Source organism: Odocoileus virginianus, chromosome 33 (genome assembly GCF_023699985.2).
Source record: "Odocoileus virginianus isolate 20LAN1187 ecotype Illinois chromosome 33, Ovbor_1.2, whole genome shotgun sequence".
Taxonomy (NCBI): Eukaryota; Metazoa; Chordata; class Mammalia; order Artiodactyla; family Cervidae; genus Odocoileus; species Odocoileus virginianus.
In genome coordinates, this window is record NC_069706.1 from 39,358,116 (window position 1) to 39,383,559 (window position 25,444).

The window sequence follows — 25,444 nt, forward strand, 5'->3', positions numbered from 1 at the left end:
AGATGGTAAAGAATCTGCCTGCAATGCAGGAGACCCATGTTCAGTCCCTGGGTGGGGAAGATTCCCTGGAGACGGGGATGGCTACTCACTCCAACGTTGCCTGGAGAATCCCATGGACAGAGGAGCTTGGCCGACTAAGCCCATGGGGTCACAAAGTGAGACATGACAGAGCAACTGATCTGTTTTCACCCTGAGCTCATCCTTAGGAGTGGCTAAGGACTGCAACATTATTTACTGATATGGCAGGCAGCTTTTTAGTCCACAAATCCCAAGGGTGACTGGGGAAGAAATGGGGTCTTAGGGGAGTCCATATCCGCGAAGTAGTCTGCAGGCTGGCCTTATAAAATTTTTTTTCATCTTATTTTCACTTGCCCCGTGTCCTACCTCCACATCCTTTTTCCTTCTGGCTACACAGATTCATGGTTTACTCTCTGGAAATGCGGTGCAGACCCTCGGGCGCTTCGCCGGGGTTGCGGAGGAGGAAGAAGGGACTTGAGAGACCCCTTAGTAGACGCAGGCTGGAGAGATTCCCGGAAGGACCTACTGCCTGTGGGCTGACTGCGCCCCGCCCTTGCTCCCTGGAGAACGGGACCCAAACGGCGGCTCCGCACCCCAACAGCTCCCAGAGTGCTTGGAGGACAGCTTAGTAGCATAGTATTTCCTGTTTTTCTTTTCTTAGAGGAAAGTAAAAATGCATTAATTAATTCAAGCAAACACCGTAGTGGCAAAGGCTGCGGACTAGTCAGGAGTGCAAGAAAGTTTGGCCCCAGGAGGCCACCGTTGGGCGGTGCTATTCCACACAAGACAGTGCAGGACAGCCGTCCAGTGGAAGAGCAGCGGCGTCCCGGGCGTGGGACGGACACTGAGGCCCAGGTATCCGTCAGTGCGCCCACCCGGAGCCTTACGGGCAGTCTCGCCCAGATCTCGCGAGAGCGCAAGCGCACGTCTCGCGATACGCGGGCTCGGGTGCAAAAGAGGGAGATCTGAGCCGCGGCGGTGACGGCTGCAAGCAGTCTGAGGCGGTGAGGTGAGCGGCCAGGGTCCCGGGCGGGGGCCTGACTGAGCCGGAGGCGGGTGCCCAGCAGAACCGGCGGGAGTCGGGCAGGGAAGAGGCTGGGGCCGCCCTCCGGGCCTCCTCCGGTGGCTGTGAGCCGGGGCCCCTCGGCGTTCCCGCGTCCTTCTCTGAGACCCGGGCCGCCGGGCTTTTACCGGCGCACCGTGTCCGCTCGCTCACCGGGCCGGGGTCCTTGCGGGCCCCCGCTGCGCTCCGTGCTCTGTCCTCTGAGCCTTGGCGTCCAGTGCGCCCCCCCGCCCCAAGACTTCCTCTCCGAGAGGAGCTGGAAACGGCCGGGGCAGAGGCGGCCTCGGAGGAGAGGGGCTTCGGCGATCCCCCCACCGCCGCCTCCGGCCCGAGACGGCGCGGTGCACTCTGAGGGGCTCTTCCTCAGTTCCTTGCGAGTTGACCGCACTGTCGCCTGCACCTCTGCACCTGAGCGGTCAATGTGGGGTGCCACTACTTCGTTTTCCACCCGGGGAACCCGGTGGAAAGATAGGAAGCGCCTTGCCCACAGTCGCTCTCCTGGCAGGTAGTGGGAGGGGCACTTGGATTTCCTCTCTCGTGTAAGTTAGGAGAAAGCAGGTAGGGGAGCGGTGAACTCAGCAGGCCAGCGAAAGCGCCCGGGGCGCTGAGAAGTGGTGCTGCAAGTGGTGAGGATCCTTGTAATGTCTGTAGGTTCCCTCAGGACGGGGAGGGCACTAGAGAGTGCTCTGCACTCCAGCTCTGGGTTCCGTCCAGAGCAGCTGACGCCCAGTGGTGAGGCTTCTGGAAGACCTGAGTTCTCCTGGATACAGAGGATGGCGTTTGAGCTTCCACCTTTTCCCTTGCCTTATGGAGCGGCTTAGTTCCAGGCAGGTGAAAATGCATGTGTTCTTTTCATTCTTGTGTATAAGGTGTATCATCTCTTACAGGGGATGCTGTCTTGAGAAGAGGGTATATTGGCTAAATTTCCCATCGCGGGGTGGAAAGTATTAGTTCAGTTCAGTCGATCAGTTGTGTCTTACCTCTTTGCAACACATGGACTGCAGCACACCAGGCCTCCCTGTCCATCACCAACTCCCGGAAAGTATTGTGGCCCTGGTCCAACAGTGATTTGCCCTCCGGAGCAGAGTGCTGCTGCCTGGCTCCACGCGGGCCGTGTCTCTCTACCAGGCCCACAGTTCTCTTGAGGGCTCCTCCCGGGTCTCTCTCCCAGTTCATTTTCCATGTGTATGAAGGAGAGGTGGCGAGAACTGCTGTGTTGGGTGAGAGTGGAAAGGACAGACTGCAGAAAACAAGGGCTCTGCGTGCACAAGAACAGTTGTTTAGTTGCTAAGCCACGTCTGACTCTGCGACCCCGTGGACTGCAGCCCGCCAGGCTCCTCCATCCATGGGATTTCCCAGGCAAGAGTGCTGGAGTGGGTTGCTGTTCCCCCCACCAGGGGATCTTCCTGACCCAGGGATCAAATTCGGGTCTCCTGCGATGGCAGGTGGGTTCTTTACCACTGAGCCACCAGGAATCCCAGTGCACAAGGTCACGGTTCTTGTTAAATGGGAAATTCAGCATCAAACCAAGACTCTTCACTTTTTTGGAGGTGGGGAGTGGGTTGAGGGCAGGTGTTTTCCATCTGATACTTAGGGGTCATCAGTGAGAGCTGGCTGCTTGCCTCGGAGGAACAGGGTATGCACCTGGAGGAATTCACACCTTTTGGCTGTTCACTGTGCTGGGACACTTTCGCGCTTTCTGACCGGTAGACGGCCTGGTGCGAGGCTGGGATTAGCACAGGTGTGGGGATGCAGGTTCTTTGCTGCTGCTTGTCCTTGGCCTTCACACCTTGGCCTGTGGGGCACGGTCGACCTTAGGGCCAGACAGATCTCAGTTCTGTAACTCTGGAAGCCTCACCTCTCAAATAATATTCAAGAAGACCTGGTTCATCTGCCCAGTCTGAGGATTACGATGACGTATGTGAAATTCAAGCAGAGTGACAGTTACACTCTGGCGATGGCTGTGCCGTCTGCGTTTGGAGCCTTCTCTTGGGCTCTGTAATCCTCTCAGCCTTGAGAAGTGGGGCCCTCAGTTTTCAGATGAGGAGATGGGCCCCAGAGGCCTTGGTGCTTACTAAATGTCAGGTGCCTTTCTCTGTGGTACCTGGCTAAAAATGGTAGCGATGTCATTGTGTAGTTAGCACTGCGGTGGTTGTCATCCTCACTGCCACTGTTGGGTACTTTGTTTCTGATTCCGGGAAGCTAGGCTTTTTGTGAGTGCTTATGTGGGAGGTGTGCCACCTGACTGGTGAGCACCTCGTCTTGGGAGCCATCCATCTGTCCTGCTGGTCTGCTGGTCAGCACTCTGATGGTCAGTAGCTTGGTGGCACACTGTCTTTTTATGCTTCCATTTCTTCTCTGAGAAACTGGAGGTATGGGCTCCCAGTTAACTCCGAAGAATGTGGTTACAGACGCTGGAATATTTTAAGGGTTCTGAGAGAGCATTAGGGGAGTGGGACTGCCCCAAAGGTACCCTCTGACCGGGCAGCTGGCCATGGTGATGGCGCATCAGAAGGCTCCCTGTGACGCTTCCCTTGTTTTTTTCCAGAAGGGAAGTAATCATGGAAGACCTGGGGGAGAATACCACCGTCCTGTCCACCCTGAGGTCTTTGAACAATTTCATTTCTCAGCGAGTGGAGGGAGGATCTGGACTGGATGTTTCCACCTCTGCCCAAGGCTCTCTGCAGATGCAGTACCAACAGAGCATGCAGGTGAGTGGTATATGTTGGGGTAGCGGCCTTCAGGTACAGACATCTGCCCTTAGGTACGACTGAATCAAGTTCCAGAAGGCTCAGGTGAGCGGTGTGTGTTGGGATAGGGGCCTCTATGTACAGACACCTGTCCTAGGTAGGACTGGATCAAGTTCTATGTAGTTGAGGCAGGTCAGTGTTTTCTCATCCTGGAGGCCAGCTGGCCATCTTCCGCATCTCCAACATGGATATTCATAGTTTTGGAGGATAGCTAGAGGTCATGGTCTGGCCCTGAGATGTCCTGACTCAAAAGCCTGAGATCACAGCACCCCAGAGTGGGCCTAGTGTTTAGTATTGCACTCACACTGTGGGCTCATAGACACTAGAGATAGGATTGGAAAGCCAGCTCATTTCATTGAGGAATGAAATCCTAAACTGCCTGGGATCGTGACCACTGGAATTGTGCAGCCAGCTGCTGGCTTCCTTGATGGTGTAACACATAGGAAAGCTGTGTTGTAAGGATAGGTCTTGGCCAGCCAGGCAGGAAGGGCAGGGCAGTGAGAGAAGCCTTGGGCAGGAGATGGTCTCAGCCTAGGGAGGCCGTTTGCATATCTTGGCTTCAGTCTGCCAAGGGGCCATCTTTACACTTTCGCTTTGGTTATCGTCTCATCTCGCTTTAGTTCAAGTGCTCGGCAGCGCTCCCTGGACATGGCTGTAAAGGCTCAGGTCTTCTGAAGGACCTTAGGTTCTGGTGCGCTGTGGGGTCAGTGCTCGTTGGGGCAGGGATTGCGGGGTCCACACAGGGAGGGAGTATGGTGTCTGAGCCTTGGCCCGGTCCCTGGCCCTCCAGAGGGGCTGCGTCAGGCGACCCCTGGCTTCTTTGCTTGAGTCCTGTTTCTGGTCCATGTTGGCTGTGCTGCCGGTGACCTGCCCTGGGGCCCTGTGTCAGATGAGCCAGGAGTTTCTGTTGCTCCGGGAGTCCTGATGAGCCCATGTCTGGTGTGGTACGACAGAGGCTGGTGTGTGTACGCATTCACTGACTGAATAGTTGAATTATGCTTACTCTGTGTTTGTTGGTGAGCTAAGTTGCTCACTGCCCCTTTTTGGCATGGGCTGTTCTTTATTCTAAAATTAGGTCATTTATATTTGTTTTTGGTGTTAAAACACCTTTTTGGAAATAGTGGTGGAAATAGACTATAGTTTTTTTTTTTTTTCTTGATCTTTGCTCACTGGCAAAATATGAAGTTGGCAACTTTGGTTTAAAGAAATGTTATAACTTTGTTGATGCAGCTCTCTGGGAACTTTCAGCCTGTCGGAGCTAGAGTTTGGAATTTCCAAGGTCCCAGTTCTCACTCAGCTCTGACCTGAACAGCTTCTCCAGGTGGGAGGTCAGTAAATGAGAGCTGTAGCCAGAGTGAGCTGATTAGAGCTGTGGGGCGCAGGACCTGCCTGGGAGGTCTGACCTCAGACGTGTCCTGTCTCAGGAGTCCAGTCAGTGTTCCCTCTCTTTCCTGCCAAGCCTGGCAGGTGAGGGGACAGAGCAGCTGCAGGTCTGCGAGTCTGGAAACAGAGCAGGGTCTTGTCTGCTAGTCCCCGCCCCTGCTTCATTGTAAAATTCCTGTTTCTGGCTGTGTGTCACTGCTGGCTTAAACATAAAAATAGGACTTTCCTTTCACTGCTCCAGGAAGATGTGGCCAACACATCTGGGTCTCTGGGACCCCTATGTGGCATCTTCATACCTAGGGCTGGGGTCCCACCATCCTCTGAAGAAGCTGGGCCTTAGCTTCAGACTCAGAGTGAGACAAAAAGACTGAGTTTGATGGAGTGTTAAGTTAGGAATTCCCAAATGTCAGTAGGTGGGAATTGAAATAAGAGAATACATCACAAGGGTAAAGAAAGGGTGGGCTTTAGCTCCCAAAGGAAGTTGGGGGAGGGTGGAAAAGATGTCTTTTCTCCACCTGGGATTTCACACCTGTGGCATGACTGACATTTTGGGCTGGGTAACTTTTTGTTTTGCAGGACTTTCCTGGGCATGGTGGGATGTTTAGTAACATCCCTGGCTTCTCCCCACCAGATACCAGGAGCAAACACAGACTGCTGCCCCTTCTTGTGATGATCAGTAGTGTTAGATACCTTTAAAAGGAAGATTCTGATTTGGTATCAGTGGCGCGGCCTGAGATTCTGTGTTTCTGTTAGGTGCCCCGGAGATGCCGTATTGCCAGACTGCAGGCCAGTCTTAGAATGGTTGGGCCCTAACCCACCTGAAGGCAAGGCCCTGGCAGTTGGTAATTCTGTGGTACTGTTGGCTGTGTCTTCTGAGATCCTTCAGAGCTTCCGTCCCCCCCTTATTTACTTACCCTCTGTGAGAGGAAGACTTCTGATGGGCCCCAGGCTGCCAGGCCCTGGCAGCTTTTCCCCCTGAATCAAACACGTAAGTAGGTGTTGAGGCCATGGTATTCTGCAGTTAGACTGAATAGCTCCAGTCCGCCGACCTCAAGGTGGGAGAGTGCCTGGGTGGGCCTGGCCCAGTCAGGTGAATCTTTTACATCTGGGTCCAGAGATCAGACAGAAGTCAGAGATGCAGGCAGGAAAAGGGTTCCACACGTGCGAGATTCTCTCGGGTTTGTGGGTGGAAAGGCCCATGTGGCAGGGATGTCACAGCTTCTAGACAGCCGCTTGGGTTTGCCAGCCAACAGGAAATAGGAAGAGGCTCCTGAGTTACAGAGAATGTCGCTGCCGACTGTGTGGACCTGAGCCTGTTGATCAGCATCCCTGATCGGAGAAGCTGGCCGTGTGCCCCCGGCTGTCTGGCCCGTTCATGGCGCCCCAGCTGCTGCACTGGTGGTGGTTCGTTAAAGTGCACAGAGAATGAGCAAGCTGGCACGTGGCCATCTGAAAACGCACCTTCCTCTTCTGTCCTTCATCACCCTCCCTCCCCTCCTGGCTCCCGGCTCCCACCTGGGGGCCTGGTGCTCTTTCTTCGCGGAGCTGAGTGAGGGCCTTATGGGGAGCAGGTGCTCAGTGAGGAAGTGGCGCGTGAGCCCCTCGCCTCGTGCGAGTGAGACACGGCTGCTGAGGACCTGTCTTTCCTTTGCATGGGCCCTGGTCAGTTGGAGGAGCGAGCCGAGCAGATCCGGTCTAAGTCTCACCTCATCCAGGTGGAGCGGGAGAAGATGCAGATGGAGCTCAGTCACAAGCGGGCTCGCGTGGAGCTGGAACGAGCGGCCAGCGCCAGCGCCAGAAGCTACGAGGTGGGTGCAGGAGAGCCTGCTCCCGAGCATGGGGGTGTGTCGTGCCTGCCAGCCCGTGGGAAGTAAACCCCCAGCCGGAGCCCAGGTGCGCCCCCTGCCTTCCTGGGCCCCCCGAGGCTTCGGGTCGGCTCTCGGGGGTGTCCTGGGTCCCCAGGGAAGGCACCGCGAAGGGCTGGCTGCCGAGCCACAGTGCCTGAGGAGGTGCTGGTGGGCGCTGTCTGCTGGACGCCTGGTTGCCCTCTCTAGTAGTGTTGGCATACCGGTCTGGCAGGAGTGCCCGGTGGCCTGGGTGTGGCTGGAAAGTCACCAGCTCGTGTGAGAGCCTGAGGCCCAGGCTGGGTCTTGCACAGTCCGCAGGTCTCAGGCTGTCTTGCGGCGGCCTTGGCTTGCCCCCACCGCCGTTACCCAGAGGAGGCGCTGGGTCTTGCACAGTCCGCAGGTCTCAGGCTGTCTTGCGGCGGCCTTGGCTTGCCCCCACCGCCGTTACCCAGAGGAGGCACTGGGTCTAGGAGAGGTCCCCAGGTCTCGGGCTGCCTTGTGGTGGCCTTGGCTTGCTCCCACCGCCGTTACCCAGAGGAGGCGCTGGGTCTAGGAGAGGTCCCCAGGTCTCGGGCTGCCTTGTGGTGGCCTTGGCTTGCTCCCACCGCCGTTACCCAGAGGAGGCGCTGGGTCTAGCAGAGGTCCCCAGGTCTCGGGCTGCCTTGCCCCCACCGCCGTTACCCAGAGGAGGCGCTGGGTCTCTCACTCAGTGCGTGAGCTCCGTGCTTGCCTTGCTCTGATGACAGCACTATGCCCGGGGTTTTCAGTACGTGCTGCTGACTCACGGACATGCCGCCAAGATTCGGGCGGAGCGTTGGACCAGAAAGCCTCTGGCCCCCTGCTTTTCCTGGGTGGGTATCTGGCGCCATGCTTGCCTCCCATGGCACATTCTCGCACTTTCCCGGTCCCTGTAGAAACAGTTGATGCCTTTGAGGGAGGGATGCTGATTGGATGTGTCTGACCCCACCGTGCAGGTGGCTGGTGGTGGTGCGTTGTCAGGGCTCAGGAGCGCGGTTCTCTGCAGGTGGGGTCCTGCTGCCTCAGCGCTGCCCGTGGTCCTCTTCCGAGTGGTGCTCCTCTGTGATGTGGGCCTTTGGCTGGTGGTCTGGGTTCTCCTGGGACGGACTGTCCTGGGGAACCTATGGGAAGAGGAGAAGGGAGAGGCCATGGGACTCTCACAAGTGCTGGAGTGAGTCACTGGGGAGATGGAAGGGTGCAGGACTGATGGAACTTCTCCCTGGGGCCCGTTGCTGAGCCTGGGCCTCCCTCTGCGAGGCCTTCCCTTGTCTGCCCCAGGCCTGACGAAAGATGGCTTGGAGCCGTCTGAGCCATGGTTTTCGTGTTTTCCTTTGTCTCCAGGGTCTGCGATGGTTCTTTCGGGAATGCAGTTTGGTGGGGGGGGGGGGGGGGTCAGCGTCTCCCCTGGAGAGATCTATTAGATGGTGAGACTTCGGTGTCCAAGGTCTGGGGACCTGCCTGGACTGTCGGGGTGCACTTGGGACCGCAGCCCGAGCAGAGGGGCCCCGCCCTGCCCTGTGATGCGCTGATCGGGTCCCTGCATGGCCCCAGCCCCAGCTCCTGTGGCCCGGCGGGTCCCCTGACTTCAGGGCCTCCCCATTGTCTGGGTGGGAGCTTCTGTGGCTCGGCCTTCTGAGGTCAGAGGTCAGCCAAGCATCGGGCTCCAGGTAGCCAGGACTTGGTGCCGCTGGGACTCTGGCTCCCACTCTGTGGCCCCTGAGTTGCTTGGGCTGGGGTCACCCCAGTGGCCGACACTGGAACCTTAGGGCCTCTGGGAGTCATTAGAGTGGGGAGTCTGAGTTCTGTGCCTGCCTTCCAGGGCAAGCCACGTGGCCCGGCGGGGACTGGTGCAGGGTGGCTCTGAAGCTTTGTGGAGCTGAGGCCCAGGATCAAGTGTTCCTGTTTGCGGGCGCCTGTTCCCTCCACCTGTCGCTGCCTGGCCACCCGGTCTCTGGGGGCAGTCAGCTCGCCGTGCTGGGAGCCTGTGTGTGATCAGGAAGCTGCTGGAGCTGCCAAGCTCGGAGGCTCCTTCCCAGGGTGGAGCCTGAGTGAGGTTTCTGTGCTCTGTCCCCTCCCATGAGCAGTGGTCATTGACGGGGGTGGTGCATGCCACGTGCCCTCGGGGGGGCACTGTGAGCTGTGCCTGTGTGCTGCGGGGCCATGTGCGCCCCTCGGAGGGGTCCCGGCTACAGCCCTGGGGTGGCTGAGGACTTGACGACCGGCCTCTTGGCGGCTCTGCTCTGGGTCTCAGTCCTGTCCTGAGGGTGGAGCTGGGGGCCTGCCTGCTCAGACTCCCCTCACCAGGCCCATCCTTCTTGGCAGCGCGAGATGGACCGCAACCAGGAGCTCCTGACGCGCATTCGGCAGCTTCAGGAACGGGAGGCGGAGGCGGAGGCGAAGATGAAGGAGCAGCTGGAGCGCCACAGGTCGTGCCAGCAGAGTCTGGACGCGGCCAGCAGGAGGCTGCGGGAGCAGGAGGGCAGCCAGGCCGAGGCCGCGGAGGTGCGGGCCGCGGGGGCGCTGCTTCTTGGGGGGCTGGCGTGGGCCCGCCCCCAGCCTGCAGCTGCAGGCGGCGGTCCCTGCGCGATTCTGCTCTGCCTGCATGTTTTGCAGAGGTGTGATCATAGCGAAAGTATTAATTTTCCATTTTGTGGTTTTCAGTTAATAAGTTGAATGCTTTTTTAGTCTTTGTAATTATGATTTTTAGTGGTTGATTAATCCATTTTCAGTCACCTTCAAATGTTCGTTCTCCACACACACATCCTGGTATGGATACATGCTGGGCACATAGCTTCATGCAGGTCCTCTTTTTGTTTCTGTCGAATGATTTTGTTTGGACAAACCCCTAGGCGTTTGTGGGATGGTGTTATCTGATCGCCAGTTACAGGGTTCTTTATGGCTCTTGCTGCCAGTTGCCATTGTTGAGGACTCTGCTCTCACTGTGACCTTCCCTGTTACAGATGGAATACTTGTGGTTCCCCACCCCCTGCCCAGGAAGGTGTAAGTGGTTTCCTCTGCATTTCCGTGTCTTTGGTTGTTAGCATCTGAGAATCTCTGTGGAGCCAGAACGCGGGTGAACCGTGGTCCTGCCTCCACCAGCTGAGGCTGCGTGCATTTTAGAAACGGGGCCTGAGCGCTGCTGCAGGTGCGGGTTGGACTCCTGACCTTTCCTGTCCCTTCCCTGAGCTGCTCAAGGTCACAGGTGCCGTGAGGAAACAGATGAAGCGCTGCCGGGGGGAGCCTGGGCATCATTGGTATTCTGTCTCTGCGTAGTTTTCTCTTCTTGATAGATCTTGGGAGCGGACTCCAGGTTATTTTTGCCTTGGCGACACTGGAGAGCCTGTTAAGGTTGTTCCTGCCTCTGTCCTCTGATGTGGATGTTGGCAGGACGGCGCCGTGAGCGGCCTCAGGACAAGCCCTCCTCCCACCCTGGTGTGTGCCTGCCTGTGCCCCACTGCAGGCTGCTCCGGGGGCAGGGGCGGGAGTCTCGGGGTGGGCGTGTCCTGTACTGGTGTGTGCCTGCCTGTGCCCCACTGCAGGCTGCCCCGGGGGCAGGGGCGGGAGTCTCGGGGCGGGCGTGTCCTGCACACAGTTTCATGGAGGGCGGAAGTAGCAGAGCAGGCCGCGCTGGGCCCTGGCAGGGCAAAGGCGGTGGGGAGTTGGGACGGAGCCCTGCTGCTTTCCTTGCTTTTCACGCCCTTGGAGACTCCCCCCCAGTCTGGATCCAGGGCTGTAAATCCCATGCCCACCCTGCCGGTCGACAGTGTTTTCTTGTCATGGTGCCCTGGTTTAGGCGCTTGCGCTCTGAGGTCATCTTGCTGACGGCTGGGCTTCCCCACAGGTTTGTCCTCCGTGGGGCGGGTGTCTGATTGCAGTATTCAGCACAGCGCCTGTCTGTTTAATTCAGGAAGAGTTGTCAAAGGCTATGTTGATTGTTACATAGTTTTAGTACGTTCCTTCTTCTTTGAGTCTCAGGTTGATTGTTGTAATAAAGGGAATCGCGCAGGACGTTAAGAGGGAAGGGCCCGGAGCCCCCGCCCCCTGCGGTCAGCCTCTCGGGGCCTGCGGGGGGCCGCGTGGCTGCACTTACACTGCCCTGGGCTGGGCAGGTGACGGCGTGCCGTGGCCGCCGTGTTTACACGGGGCGCCCCGTGCAGCTGTTGCTCATGTGGTGAGCTCGCCGGTCCATGCTCTGCCCTCGGCCTGTAGGTTGCTGTCTGGCTCTCCGGCTGATGTTTCCTCTTGTCCACTTAGAGTGGCACACCTGCGGGCTGGCTTTCCTGTTGGAGGTGTGGTCTCTTGCCCCGGGACAGTCACAGAGGAGCCCCATCAGCAGAAGGTTGTCTGGGGAGGCTGCGGTCTGTACCTGTGTCCGCCCGGTGGGCTTGCCGGCCTGCCCCTGCCTTCCTCAGCGACCGTGTCTGGCCTTTGTACGCGGCAGGCTCTGTGGCACTCGGGCCACTCTTGTCCGTTTTAAGGACACCCTCTGCTCCTGCTCCTGCGTTCTTGGCGGGCGCCTGGCTGGTTCACAGGTAGCATCTGCTGCAGGGCTGGGATGGGGCAGCTGGAGAAGGAATCCAGGCTGAGAGGCAGAGCAGGTGTGGAAGGAGAGCCGTGCGGAGCTGCTGAGGACTGGGGGCTGTGTGCACACAGCGGGAGGGGTGACGGGGTGCGGGGCCGCCCGGAGCTGCTGCGGACTGGGGGCTGTGTGTACACAGCGGGGGGGATGATGGGGTGCGGTCCGGGCCTGTCGTGGCCAGCAGTGTCCTCACTCCTGAGGCTGTCTGTCATTGAGGCTCGGCTCGAGGGGCGGTCACAGGCTCTGTCCTTGCCCTCAGGAGCGGGCTGGATGGGAGCCGGCTTTCAGGAGAGCGTTGGCCCCGAGTTTCTATGTGAGAGGCTCCCCTCCGTGCCTGTGCCAGAGACCCGGGTGAGTGGCTTGCATCTCACTTTCAGACCATCACCACATTAAAGGGGAGGCTCTCGGACCTGCAGTGGAGCGTGATGAACCAGGAGATGCAGGTGAAACGCCTGGAGTCTGAGAAGCAGGAGCTGAAGGAGCAGTTGGACCTGCAGCACCAGTGAGTGGAGGGCGGGCAGGGCTGCCAACGTCCAGGGCAGGCGTCTTTGCCGCCGTGCCAGGCGAGCCTGGCCATCTGTCCTCCTGGAGGCCGTCGGCCTGGAGCCTGCTGGGGCATGCACTGAACTGGACATCCACTGGTTATCCATGTACAAGACCCAGGCTCACTGTCCTGTGTGTGCCCTCATGGCCCGAGCACCCAGTGCGCACGAATGTCGTGCACTGAAGCCCAGCGGGCCCGTGAACGCCCCGCACGTGCTGTCCCCCCCGTCCGCAGGCTCGGGGGCACACACTGAGACCTGAAGCCAGGACTGTAAGGGCCGGAACAGAGCAGTGTTTGACGTGTTCCAGGAACAAGAAGTGGGAACAGTCCTTTCTCCCCTCTTCTCTGGGGGGTGCCTGCTTGGCAGGAGTTTCCAGAGAAGGTATTAGGTTTCAGCTGCGTTTTGAAGGCTGTGTGGGACATGCCTGGGGTTGGGGGGGCGTGAGTGGGAAAGGACGTTTTGGGGGAGGGAGCCTTCTGCTCACAGGCACGGCAGTGTGGTCGTGGTCGTGGTCGTGCTCGCCTGGAGATGCGGTGGAGACACGCTCTCCTGCAGCTGGCGGCCTCTGCCTTATCAGGTGTTGTCTTGGAGGTCTGGTCACTTGGTGGGACGTGGGGGTGCAGTCCTAAGTGGGTCCTGGGCTTTGGCTGTTCCTGGGCCAGCAGCAGCTTGTGTTGAGAGAACTATGGAGAGAAAAGAGAACCTTTTCTGCGAGGAAGAGAACTCGCAGGTGGTCTGGACTTACCCACCTGCCCTGAGACTCAGGCCACAGAGGCCCGAGTCTCCTTGCAGCAGGGAGTGTGTGGGAGTGTGTGCTCATTTGTGTATGAGTGTGTGCGTGTTTCTGCTGGAGAGCTTTGAGAGTGAGGGCAGTTGCTGGCCTTACCACCTGCCCGTTTTCACACGTGTTATACTCTTCTCTCAACAGGAAATGGCAGGAAGCTAACCAGAAGGTCCAGGAGCTTCAGGCCAGCCAGGAAGGGCTGGCAGACCAGGGGCAGAGGATTAAGGTGAGAGGCTCGTGTCTGGCCGGCCTCACGGTGCTGGCTTGGCCTCCTATGACCCGCGGGGCGTGCTTAGCAGCGTCCGGGGAGATTAGCTGCCTGTGTCTGCTGCAGCTGTTCACAACTGCCGGTCACCTCCTCGTGCCCCAGGCCCCGAGCCAGGTGCTGGGGTGTGACAGGAAGTAGGAGGCGTGTGCTGCTCTCAGGAAGCTCACAGTCTTTGCGTGAAATCAGAGTCAAGCACACAGAGTGGAAAGTCAGCATGGGGTACTTCCAGTCCCTGGACTGCTGTGACGGCCGCGCAGGACTCGGGGGAGAGCGGACTGCCTGGGGTGGGACGGCCCGCTTAGGTGGACTCTGCAGTTCCGGCTGTGCTGCCTCACTGCGGGAGGGCCTGGGGGAGCCAGGGACACCTGCCCCCTGTGACGCCACGTGCTGCCCCCAGAGCCACCTTCCCTCTCGGCTCCCCCTCCTCCGGCGTGTGCTGGCCCCAGGCCAGCCGCAGCTGCAGCTCGGCAGGGCCAGGCCTCCGGGACTCTCGCCTCGGTCTTCATGTGGTGTCCTCAGTGGCCACAGTGCCTGTCCACCTCCCCTCCCGGTCCGCACTGCTTCCTGCCACTGGCTCTTCCTGCCCATCTGCCCACCCCTTGGCGGCCCCTCAGTACTGCCCCGCCGCTGGGCTGGCGTCTGTCCTTCCCTGCGGGGACCTTGTCTCCTCTGGGCCACTGCTCTCACTGCTTGAACCAGGCCCTGGCCCCCTGAGTGTTGGCTGAACGACTGCCCGGTTTAGCCCTGGGCCCGTGTTCTTAACCTGCTCTGTGACTCGTGCTGGAGTCTCACCGGCATCCCCACACGTCCCCGGGGACTCCACGCAGGAAGGAAAGGCCTCACTGTGCAAGGACTCGGTCGTCACGCCGCACACGGGGCCAGCAGGCAGAGCCCCGCGGACGGGCGGGCGTCTCTCCTCGGAGGCTTCGCTGCGTGTCCTCGTGCCGTGTGTGCCGGGCTCCCGCCCCACGGGCAGCTCTGCACGTGACTCGCGGGGCTGGGGCCCCGGAGGCTGTCAGGGGCCTGGGAGCGCGTGGCGTCTGACTGTCTCCCTCCTCTCTGTCTCCCGCCTCAATCAGGATTTGGAGCAAAAGCTGTCCCTGCAGGAGCAGGACGCTGCGATCGTGAAGAACATGAGGTCTGAGCTGGTGCGGCTGCCGGCGATGGAGAGGGAGCTGCGGCAGCTGCGGGAAGAGAACGCCTGCCTGCGGTGAGGGGCCGGGGGTGTGTGCACGCATGCGTGTGCACGTGTGTGTGCATGGAGAACGCCTGCCTGCGGTGAGGGGCCGGGGGTGTGTGCACGCATGCGTGTGCACATGTGTGTGTGTCTGCGTGCGTGTGCACGTGTGTGTGCATGGAGAATGCCTGCCTGTGGTGAGGGGCCGGGATGTGTGCCCCTGTGTGCGCACACACATGTACACACGTATGCACACACATGGGTACACAGCCTTCCGGGGTCAGGGCCTCTGCACCCGTCCCTGGGGTGTGTGGCTGTTTGAATGACTCTGCTTCTGACTCTGCCAGGGAGACGCGGGACACCAATGGGCTGCTGCGGGAGGAGCTGGAAGGGCTGCAGCGCAGGCTGGGGCGGCAGGAGAAGATGCAGGAGACGCTGGTGGACCTCGAGCTGGAGAAGGAGGTGAGCCAGCCTGTCTCTGGGGTCCTCCAGTTGCCAAGGGGACCCTACATCCCAGCTGATCCGCTAGAATGGCGGCTGTTGGGCTCGTATGGTGGGTGGAATGGTGGTCCCTGAAGTCAGCCCCGTCCTGGCCCCCAGAACTATGGAGAAAAGGGACCTCTGGGTGCTGACCACTAGCCTGCGGTAGGAGGCGGCCCTGAGGCTCCTGCTGGCCCCCGGGGGAACCAGTGTGCTCCCAGGTTCTGGTGGGTGCAGGAGCGGGTAGAGGAGCGCAGAGCCGTGTGGGGCGAGGGGGACTTGGCGTGCTGCTCTTGGTGGCGTTGAAGGTGGAGGGGCCATGAGTCAGGGAACTTGGGGCCCTCTAGAAGCTGGAGTGTCCTGTGGAGCGTGACTCTCTGACCCCTGGATCTAGCCCAGGGAGGCCCTCACTGGACTGCCGACCTGTGGGGCTCAGGACAGTGAATGTGTGTCCTCAGCTACTGAGTGCGTGGTGGTTGGTTTCAGTAGCCCTTGGAATATTCAGCCAGCTGTTGAGGAGAGGAGAGGACTCTGATGCCTGGGACAGACATTGTTCACCGACAGAAGGAACAGACTCCTGTGCTGTGATTCCTCTCCCCTGTCTGCTACTGGGACTCACTGCGGGCATTCTGTGGGACATTGTGCAGATGGCCATGCACGTTGGTGCCAAAGCACCCGAGTTCTCCTGGGCAGACCAGTGTGGGGCCTCCAGGCCCAGGGTCCTCTGTCCTTCCACACTGCTTACCCGTGGTCACACTCCGTCACCTCCCTTTCTGGCTTGCCTGGGATAAGCCCTGGCACCCCTTCTCATGACTTCCAGTCTGGTCGGCCTACCTCCAGCAGTTCCCACCAGGGGCATCCTGGGGCCAGAGCCCACATCCTCTCAGACACGTGCTTACATGGAAGCTCAGCCGGAAGAAGCGGTTCTGGAGACAGGTAGTCTTACTTTGGATGTAGGTTACTTTAAAGTTGGTTGAGCCCCTTTGTAGGGAATCACCCTGCCTGGTTTCAGACCCTCCCGTGTGGGCTCGCTGGCTGTGTGACCCTGGCAGTTACTTAGCTTCTCTGTCGCCCTGTGTGATGAGGAGTGTCTCCCTGTAGGGTTGTGAGGGTTGCATGAGTTCACGTGAAGTGCTTGAACAGTGGTAAGTGTTGACTGAGCGTCAGCTGTACTCACAGGCTTGTTAACCAGGCTCGTGCCCGGCACGTGAGAGGGCTCAGGGCGGGCTCCAGCGGCTGTGTGAGCGCGTGGAGCAGCACCGTGGAGCCCGGCGGAGGCAGGCGGCCTGGAGAGGGAGCTAGGCTGCGACATGCGGGTCAGTGTGCTGCCGCTGTGAGGATACAGGCTTGAGACCTCACGTTCAGGCCGAGGGGGCGCGTCCTCCTGTTATTCCCAGCAGCCATGGCCCCAGCCATGAAGAATTGATGCTTTTGAATTGTGGTGTTGGAGAAGACTCTTGAGAGTCCCTTGGACTGCAAGGAGATCCAAGCAGTCCATCCTAAAGGAAATCAGTCCTGAATATTCGTTGAAAGAACTGATGCTGAAGCTGAAACTCCAGTACTTTGGCCACCTGATGCGAAGAGCTGACTCATTGGAAGAGACCCTGATGCTGGGAAAGACTGAGGGCAGGAGGAGAAGGGGACGACAGAGGATGAGACGGTTGGGTGGCATCACTGACTCCATGGGCGTGAGCCTGAGTGAGCTTCAGGAGTTGCTGATGGGAGGCCTGGTGTGCTACAGTCTGTGGGGTTGCAAAGAGCCGGACACGACTGAGTGACTGGACTGAACTGATGGCCCCAGCCTGCTCTGTGTGTGTGTTTTGGGGGCAGAATTGGGGCTGAGCATCCTGAGGAGCACCGGGAAGACAGAGGAGGTGGTGGGGGCCGGGGTCTGCTTCCTGGGGCACAGCCTGTTACTGCAGGACGGTCTGTGAGGCGCTCTCGGCGCCTCAGTCCTAGCCTGCCGGGAGCCTCCCCAGTTACGGGCCAGTGTGAATGAAGTGCTGAGCACCCAGTGTGGCTTCAGCAGTTGGGAGGCAGCCTGGGAGCATGTCTTGTTTTGGAGACGAGGGCAGGCGGTTGTGGAGGACTGGGGCCGTGATGTCGCCGTGACCGTCCGTTTCCTGCGACGCTGTCCTGTCTGGGTCGCGTGTGCTGTGGGGGGACGGCAGGCCCGTGCGCCCCGGGTGGAGGTGCTGGCACCGAGCTCTGAGGGGTCTCCCTCCCTGTCTTTCCAGAGGCTCTTGACGAAGCTGCAGAGCTGGGAGAGGCTGGACCAGGCCACCGGCTTGAGCATCAGGTAGGCGGAGGGTGCCGGGGCTTCGATCACTGCCGTCTGTCTCCATGGGCAGCACCCTTGGCGAGCGAGCCTGCACCCTGGGTACCTCTGGCAGAGGTCCTGCCCGCGGCTGCTGAGGCTCAAAGGGATGGAGCTAGGCAACTCTCCCTGCCGACGATGCTCTTGAGGGCCAGCAGGTACTGGCCCAGTGGTGCTGGCCTTTCTGAAAGTACCGTGTCTGTTTTTACTGAGGAAGTAGTTGTTCTATTGAGAAGTGATCTCTTTTAGGTGGTTGCAGCAGTTGAAACACACTGAGTCTTCGGGGCGGAGGAGGAAGGCGGCAACAGGGGGTTGTTTGCCGTCAGGCCTCCGCAGCACCTTAGCGAGTCTGTCGCGCTGACCCCACAGGTGAGCGGTGGGCGGGGCTGCCAGGTGCCAAGGGCTGGCTCTTGGCGTGCGTCTTCCCACGCCCCGCCGCCCGGCCTGCTGGGGCCCCCTCGCCCCTTCCGGGGTTGCTCTGCTCCTGGCCCTCAGGCCCTGGACCCTGTCTCAGCCCACACAGACTGACTCTGCGCCGGGTGCAGGGCTGGGAGGTTGATGGTTTAGGATCAGTTCTTGGCTCCCGGGTCCTGCGGTGGTTAAGGAGCCTTCTGTTTGTTTGCTTGTGTGAGCTGAAGATGGGTTCTTTTCTCTGCCTCTCCTGTTGCTCTTGGAAACTGAGCCAAGACTGCGAGGGGCTGTCCTGTAATCACACCCTCTGACTGCTGCTCCCTGACCTGCCAGTTCCATCGCGCTGCAGGGTCCAGGTGCTTGTCACTTGAAAATGCCCCGTTTCTTCTCTCTGCCTCGCTGAGTCTCAGAGGACAGGCCAGGCTGCGGTTCCCTCCGGACCTCCACCTGCAGAGCCAGGCTCACGTGGGCTGGCCCAGTGGGGCTCTTGTCTGCAATTTCTCCTGTTCTCTGGGCTCGTGAGCTTCCCGCCCGCTCCCAGGGAGGCTCTCGTCAGAGGAGGAAGCTCGTGGCTGCTTTCTTGTGCCCTCTCGTGCCTGTGATACCAGCTCCTGGTATCCTGGGTTTGAGCTCCTGGCCCTGTTAAACTGTCTAGTCATCTGTCTGACCCCATGTGGGGTCTCTTATGCCTTTGTTTTCACATCTGTAAATGGAAGAGTTTTCTGGAATGTGGGCTTCTCACCACAGGGTCATGCTCTTGAGAATCTGACAAAACTTGTTATCTCCCCTCAAAAGCGCAGATTTGAGAGTGGGTGTATGTAGACGTGAGATTCTGCAGACTGGTCCAGGGACCCACGTCTCTGAAGCGTGGTCAGCTGGCTCTGTGGACGGTCGACGCTGGAGTCCAGCAGCCGTGCTGGCAGCAGCAGTTTGAGGGCCTGGGAGGCGTTTGGGTCTTTAGGTCACAGCACAGGCACAGTCTGCTCCTTTGGGGCCTGCCATGACCCCGGGCTCTGGCCACTGCCCAGGCTCCTTGGGCTTCTGAGAGCTGCCACCACTAGGTGGCACCGCCCCCCGTGATCCTGGCTCCCTGCGCCCTTGGCACCTGCTGCCTGCGGCTCCGCTGGCCCGCGCTCTGCCAGCCTGGGCCGGCTGCCGAGACCAGGGCCTGCGGTCTGTCAGCTCTCGCCTGCCTTTGGGTGGCCAGGCGGCCACTGCTGACCGTCCCACAGCCACCCTGCTGTCAGCGTGCCTCTGTGAGGCGCGGTCAGCCCTGGAGTCCGAGCTTCTGCTGCTTCAGTCCGCGCGTCCGCCCCGCGGGCTCTCCTCTGGACGGGCTGTGGCTTCTCTCAGGTTCTCAGCAGCCTCGCAGAGGTTAGGAACGGCGAAGGGTCCACCCAGCATGACACTGGCCACCCTCTTCCTGTTTTGAGATTTGTTCAATCCTGAGGACCCAGAGATAGCAGCTGGGAGGGGTAGAGTGGGCTGGTGGGCCCGCCAGTGCAAACCTGTTGGGAAGCCTGTCGAGCCGAGTGTCCTTATCCGCCAGACAAGCTCGTCCACTCTTGGCCTTGTCTGACCCTTGTCTCCAGCACACGGGTCATGTGAGCGGGGGCAGGTTGGCCTCAGGACTTGGAGGGTGTGAGGGAATGCCGTGCATGGGGCGGTGGGGCCTGTGCACTGAGGGTGCCGGGGTGAGGAGGGCGGGCGCCTCTGGTGTCCTTGTCCCAGGGCCTTGCGGGTTGGCCAGAGGGCGTGAAGGCGCTGAAGGTCTGCGAGGCGCTGAGCCTCTTTGCTCACCAGTCTGGGCTGGCCGGTGATTTGAAGGTGCCGAACGGGGACACCCTGCGAAGTGTCTGTGATGCACTCGGGGATTCATTTAACAAGCGGTGTTTATGGGATCCGTGCGCTGTAATCTAAGAAGCGGCTGAGAGAACGCAAACTGGTCACAGTGTAGGTCAGCGCAGGCAGATACCGCCTTACTCAGTATTGTGGAGGGAGTCGTAGGTTCCGCGCAATCCCAGTCAGCCCCAGGAGGCTTTTCTGGGAGAAATTGACAAGCTGATTCTAAACTTTCTCTGGAAATGCAGAGGACCTGGACTGGCTGTCAGGCTTTGGAAGAAGAATGTGTCAGAGGGCCTCCAGAGGCAGGCTGCGAGCTCCCTGTGAGCAGCGTTAATTAGGAAGGGTGGTCCTAGTGTGGAGTAAATCAGTGGGGCAGAATAGAATGCTCAGGAATAGTCTAAAAACTCAGAGTCAGTTGATTTCAGTCAAAGGTGACAAGGTAATTCAGTGGGAGAGAGTCTTTCAGCAGATGGTGCTGGGACAGCAGGGAGTCTCCACATACATGGGCACCTCAGACTGTCCACAGAATAGTTCAGTGGGGCACCGACTTAAGGGTAAAAACACACTCCTGGAACGTGGGTTTGGTAAAGAGTTCTTAGGACACAAAAAGCAAGACATACGTGGAAAAAAATTGGTAAGTTAGATTTCATCAAAATTAAAAACTTTTGCTTTCAAAAAACACTGTTCAGAAAAAAATAAGGCAAAACATGGAGTGTGGGAAAATATTTGCGATATGTGTGTCTGACTGAGGACTTTTATCCAAAATGCAGAGTGAAATTGTTTGAAATTGATAAGATAACCAGATTTTAAAGAATGGGTGAAAGGCTTTGAACAGATAACTTTGAGAAGATGTGTGGTGAATAAAGACATGAAAACTGCTCGATGTCATTAGCACAGAGCACAAGTTCAGGTCCCAGCAAAAGCCCGCTCCCAGCCTGGGGACGGTGTGGCGCAGTGGGTGCCTGCCTGACCTGGAGTCGGGAGTGGACAGGGTGCTGTGTAAAGCCTTCATTCTGGGAGCGAGCCCATTCCTTGAGTCTGTGTGAGGCCCACGGGCAGCTGGGAGCAGCCCTGGCTCTCAGTTTCTCTGGGTTCTGGGGACTTGGAGCCAGTGCTGCAGGAGTGTCATCGTGAAGCCAGGTATGGGCTGCAGAAGGTCAGGTAGCTTCATGTAAACCCCAGAGGAGGCAGGTGGACGTGGTCCCCCCCGCCCCCCGCCAACCTCACCTCCTCCAGGCGGCCCTCCAGGCTTGCCCTGTGTGACTGCCTGGTGCCAGCACCTGGTGCTCTAGTTGTGCCCAGGGCTGCCGTTCTCGGAGCAGGATTGAGGGCTGCCCCCAGGGCAGTGCAGCTGGGTGATACGGCTCTCACCCTCGTCTGTTTTTCTGGGCAAAAGCTGGTAAATTCCTATGTGATTTTCTAGAAGTGCTGTGTGTACATATGAGCTTATTTTTCCTCCAGTTTTATTTCAATATCACCAACAAACAGCACCATAGAAGTTTAAGGCATGCAGCATAATGATTGGGCTTATCCATCTCATGGAATGATTACCATGGTGAGTTTAGTGGGTGCAGAATGTAAAAAATAGGGGAAAAAATGTTTCGTCATATAAGCTCTTTTTGTATTCCCTGCTCCGCTCCCAAGAGGTGCTCACTCTGTACCGTCACCCTGCAGGCTTGCTTTTTTTCACTTAATTTCTGACAGTATTTGTGCGCCGACACAGATGGCCCTCTGAATTGTCGGGATCTCTGCGGTGTCTGTGGTGTGGGTGGATTCTGATGGGCCTGGTTCCCCTGCTGATGGCCATCAGGTTGTCTCCAGTGGGGTTATTTTCCCCACCAGTAAGCAGTGTTATTTTGGTTGGACAGATTCTTAGCAGTAGTTTTTTTACCCTAAAAGATACATGTGTTTGACCAAATTGCCCTCCGAGTGTGTACCTGACCTTTCTATCACAGCGTGAGAGCGTCGTCGGTCACCCGGGGCCGCGTGTGTTCAAAGGTTCTGACAGAGATGGGAAGTGGAGGCACAGTGGAGGGGAGCAGGAGTGCAGCGACTGGGCTTTTAGAAGCGTCTTGGCCGCTCCTCTCGTGGGGGATCCTCACTGAACAGGCACGGAACGCCTGTGAACCCCTGTGCCGCCAGACCTCTCGTTTCACAGAGGAAACAGCTTGCTTTTGGCCGGGGAGCCGCTGCGCTGTGGCTCCGTCTGCACCCTTTTGTGCCTGAATCTGGCCCGGTTTCAGTCAGGCTGGGGGGGCACAGTACCTGCCAGTGTGAGCGCAGGTGTGATGGGGTGGGGGGCACGGGGGATGCTGGCACCAGGGACACAGAAGGCTGGGCGGGCTTGTTGGCTCTGAAGCCTGGCAGCTGCGGCCCCGAAACTGCTGACCCATCATCTGGAGCAAGGCTGGGAGCTGACAAGTGCTGATCTGGACGCTTCCCAGAAGCATTTGTAGGCTGGCCAGGTGACAAGGCCTGGGTACCGTTCCCCTGATGTGTGAGGCCAATTAGGAGGACGGCACGGGGCGTGCATAATCTCCTCCTGAGAACGGATCCTATTGACCAGCTTGGACACTGTTATTACCCTGGTGACTGTGTTCCTGATTTCTAATTACCTGGGTGCTGGGCTGATCAATACAGGAAGTGCTTCGGGCGCCTGGGGAGGTGGCTGAATTGTCGGCTGTCTTGGTTGCTTTAATTGCTCTTGGTGTGGCTTTCTTTAGAAGTTGGAGAGAAGATGGAAAGAGAAAGCTTAGGCCTTCTGGGTGCGTGTGAGCTGGGCCCCTTCTGGTCTTGCAAGCTGATGCCTCCCTAGTCTCTGCTGAGTTCCTATTTATTCTTGGTTCATTCATTCTCTCACGCGTTCCCAACTGTTCTCAAGAATCCTAGTCTGCAGAGGGCGTTGAACCATGTTTGGTTCGCCCTCAGGCCTGTGCATCTGTGAGGTGTTAGCTCCCAGGCCCTTGCAGCCCCAGAGCTGTGGCCTTCCTCCCTGAGAGGGTGCGAGCAGAGGCCGGGGGCTTCAGAGCCGATCCCAGAGCCTCACCTGCCTGTGGAGGCCGACAGCAGCTGTTCCCGTGGGTTTACTCACTGGGGGTGGCTGAGTTCTCAGCCTCTGTCAGCCTTGGAAGTTGAGTTTTCTGTTCTGGTCGTCCCCAGGCTTCAGACTTGTGACCCAGGAGCCTCCGCCTTTGGAGCCTCGGTGCCCAGATCCGTGGCGCGTTTGGTGAACGTTTGGTGATGAGTGCTGACATCGCGCAGCCTCGTCCGGCAGCTCTGCGGCTTGCTGTGACTTGGGTGGGGTGTCCTTTGGCGCTTGGCCGCTGTGGCAGAGCCCTGGCGCTGCGCGCTGCGCGCCCGGCGGGGCCCGGAGAACAAGTGTAGCAGAGAGCGTCCTGACGGCGCTCACCCTCTCGGCTGCAGTCCGGGGGGGCTCCCGCTCCCCGCTGAGGCCTTCACGTGTGAGTCGGCGGCGTCGTGGCCCAGCGTCTGCCTGCTGGACTTGTGCAGCAAGGTGTGGACAGACCTGACAGGTTGCTCAGCCCCAGCGGGAAGAGAAGCTGCTCTGTTCCCGTGGGGTCTGGGCCGGCCGGGAAGCTCTGATGGAGACCCAGCCGGGCACGGCCCCGTCTTCCCCAGCTCTGGGCTGTGCCGCGTCGCAGGGAATGTGGGAGGGGAGCGCTCTTCTGGGGGTTTCGTCCCTGTGTGTGCTCCCCCAGGCTGAGCAGCAGCCGTGCTCGCGGAAGCAAGCGGACCTGTGCTTCTCTGCCCCTCACTTGGCTCTTGATGCACTCCGGGGGCTTTTCTCCCATCTTTGCAGATACGGCTCTTCTCCTTCTGTGCCTCCTTCTAAATTCACATGAAGCGACGACCTAAAGCCAGGCAGTAAACGGGTTTAGACCAGGTCAGGCTGTGCTGGGTTCCCAGGAACTTGCTCTGGGGGAAGCGGAGGCAGCTGAGGTGTCCCAGGGGCTCGGACCTGGCAGAGGCTTGCTGAGGGCCAGGCACGCCCGCGGGCTTCCTGGGGCTGCGGGAGGACCCAGGCCCCCCCACCCCCCGCCATGGGAAACAAGGTCCCTGGGCAGAGTGGGGGTATCCTGAGAGGACAGAGCGTGAGGAGGGGCTGGGGGCTGCATACTCCCTCTGGAGCATCTCCGAGGGCCTGCCCGCCTTAGAAAGCCACCTTCGCGAGGCCTGTGTCTCTGGCCGGGGCGGGGCGGGGAGCGTCTAGGAACAGTGAGAGGTGTTTCAGTTGGCATGTGCACCTGGGCTTTCCCCGAGAACCTTGGCTGTCAGCTCTGCGTGAGGACAGGCCTGTGCAGTCGTCCGGGGCCTCCTGGGGGTCAGCTGCAGGCAGCCACGTGCCCCATCGACCTCTCCCACAGCCGCTGTTGTTTGTGTCAGAAGCTGGAAGTCTCCTCCCGTGCAGCTCCGCCTCAGGCCCGAGTCCAGGGTCAGGCAGTGCCCAGCCTTCTCCGCCTGGAGCCTGGTGCCCCCTTCCCATGGGTGGCTGGCCGCCTGGGAACCTGGCTCGGATTCTCCAAGACCAGCTGGAGGCCAGGGATGGGCTCTATGGGTGGCCTGGCCTTTGTCAGTGGTGAGGGATCCAGGTGGTGGCTCTTGGGTCCCTGAAGCAGGCAGGCTTTGAGGCAGGGCCCTTGCTCCTGAGTTGCATGCAGAGAACAGGTTCACAACCGTAAGAAGGGAAGTGAAATGATGGTTTAAACAAGAGGCCCCTGAGCCCAGGGCTGCTGGGGGGCTGCGGATGGACCTGCACCCTGACTTTTCTCCAGCGCTGCCTCCTCCTGTCCTCTGCGGTCCTGCAGGCTCCCGAGCTCCACGTCATCAGGAGTCCTGTTCTCGTTCTAGCTGGGCCCCACCGGGGGGTGGATGGCATCCGGCCAGTTCCGCATGTGCTGGGCCCACTGTGTGCCAGTCTCAGCAGCACGTAGGCTCTGGCTGTTGCCTTGGGTGAACTCTCTGAGGGGACGTGTCCCTTGGCGATGGGAGTGTCCTGAGGATGAGGGAGGTGGAGCGACAGGAAGTGTCCGGGGAGCGGGCGGCGGTGGAACCAGTGCGGGAGTCGGGGGTGGAGGCGGGTAGCACCCTCTGGAGTTGCAGTCGCTGCCCTGAGTCTCCCGGTGGTGGGACCACAAGGTCCTTCCCTGGCCTGTCTTGGGTGTGCCTGGGCGGTGGGTGGTGGTTGTCCTGAGTGGGCAGCCCTCCCTGGGGACTCTCAGCCCCGGGCAGGGTTCTGGTCCCCGGTTCCCTCTGCCTGTGTGTCTTGGGGGTTTGGTGCTGTGGGGGACGTGTCTCTCTGTCCGCTTTGGGAGGACCTCTGCTCTGAGGTCCTTTGTGTTTCTGGGCCTGTCAGGCACCTCCTGTGTCGGCCCCTCTCCTGGCCCAGGCTGACCCTTGGGCTGACCGTCTGTCCTCATGTCTCCATCCCGGGGTGCTAGGGTGCGGCCGGCCTGGGGGCAGTGGGCAGTCCCCCTGGGTGCCGCGGGCTGTGCTGTGATGGGCCCACGCCTGTAGGGGGGACGTGGAGGCTTGCTCTTCACGGCATTGTGACCGGGGCATCTGAGAAGGAACTGCCGTGTCTTCCTTCCCTTCTTGGCCCCTGAGACGGTCACCAGTGAGGCAGCCCCAGGCAGGACGCCGGGCGGCCCCTCGGCTTGGGGGACCGAGAGGGAGACTGGCTCTCCTCCCCAGCTCGTGGGCCGTCTAGGGCTGACTGTCTGCAGACTGTGGCACGGTGTCCTCGGGGGGAGCTGGGCTCTCGCCCTGGGACTGTGCCTGGGCTCCTGCTCCAGGGTCTGGCAGGAGGTGGCTGCCGAGCGCAGGTGGCAGAGCGTTTGTCTCGGGGACCGTCCCTGGCGTGGGGCTGGGGGCTGTGGCCCACGGTTTGTGTCTCCAGCACTCCAGACTCCGAGTGTTGCCCCCGCTGAAGACCACGCAC

General features: G+C 59.6%; 1 protein-coding gene across 5 annotated transcripts in view; it reads left to right on the forward strand.

The window, feature by feature from the left end:
* Nucleotides 1-851: 851 nt before the first annotated feature.
* Nucleotides 852-25,444, forward strand: part of MAD1L1 (mitotic arrest deficient 1 like 1) — a 230,999-nt gene continuing 206,406 nt past the window's right edge. Inside the window, exons 1-9 of one of the 5 annotated variants that reach the window (XM_070460540.1) lie at nt 852-873; nt 3,630-3,792; nt 6,882-7,022; nt 9,402-9,581; nt 12,036-12,160; nt 13,132-13,213; nt 14,335-14,465; nt 14,780-14,894; nt 17,150-17,211. In XM_070460540.1, the coding sequence (XP_070316641.1) occupies nt 3,643-3,792; nt 6,882-7,022; nt 9,402-9,581; nt 12,036-12,160; nt 13,132-13,213; nt 14,335-14,465; nt 14,780-14,894; nt 17,150-17,211 (986 nt within the window). In that variant the 5' untranslated portion in view covers nt 852-873; nt 3,630-3,642. Of the gene's footprint in view, nt 874-899; nt 1,028-3,629; nt 3,793-6,881; nt 7,023-9,401; nt 9,582-12,035; nt 12,161-13,131; nt 13,214-14,334; nt 14,466-14,522; nt 14,534-14,779; nt 14,895-17,149; nt 17,212-25,444 lie in introns of those variants that run through there. The other 4 variants (XM_070460539.1, XM_070460541.1, XM_070460542.1 and 1 more) reach the window with 4 other exon arrangements.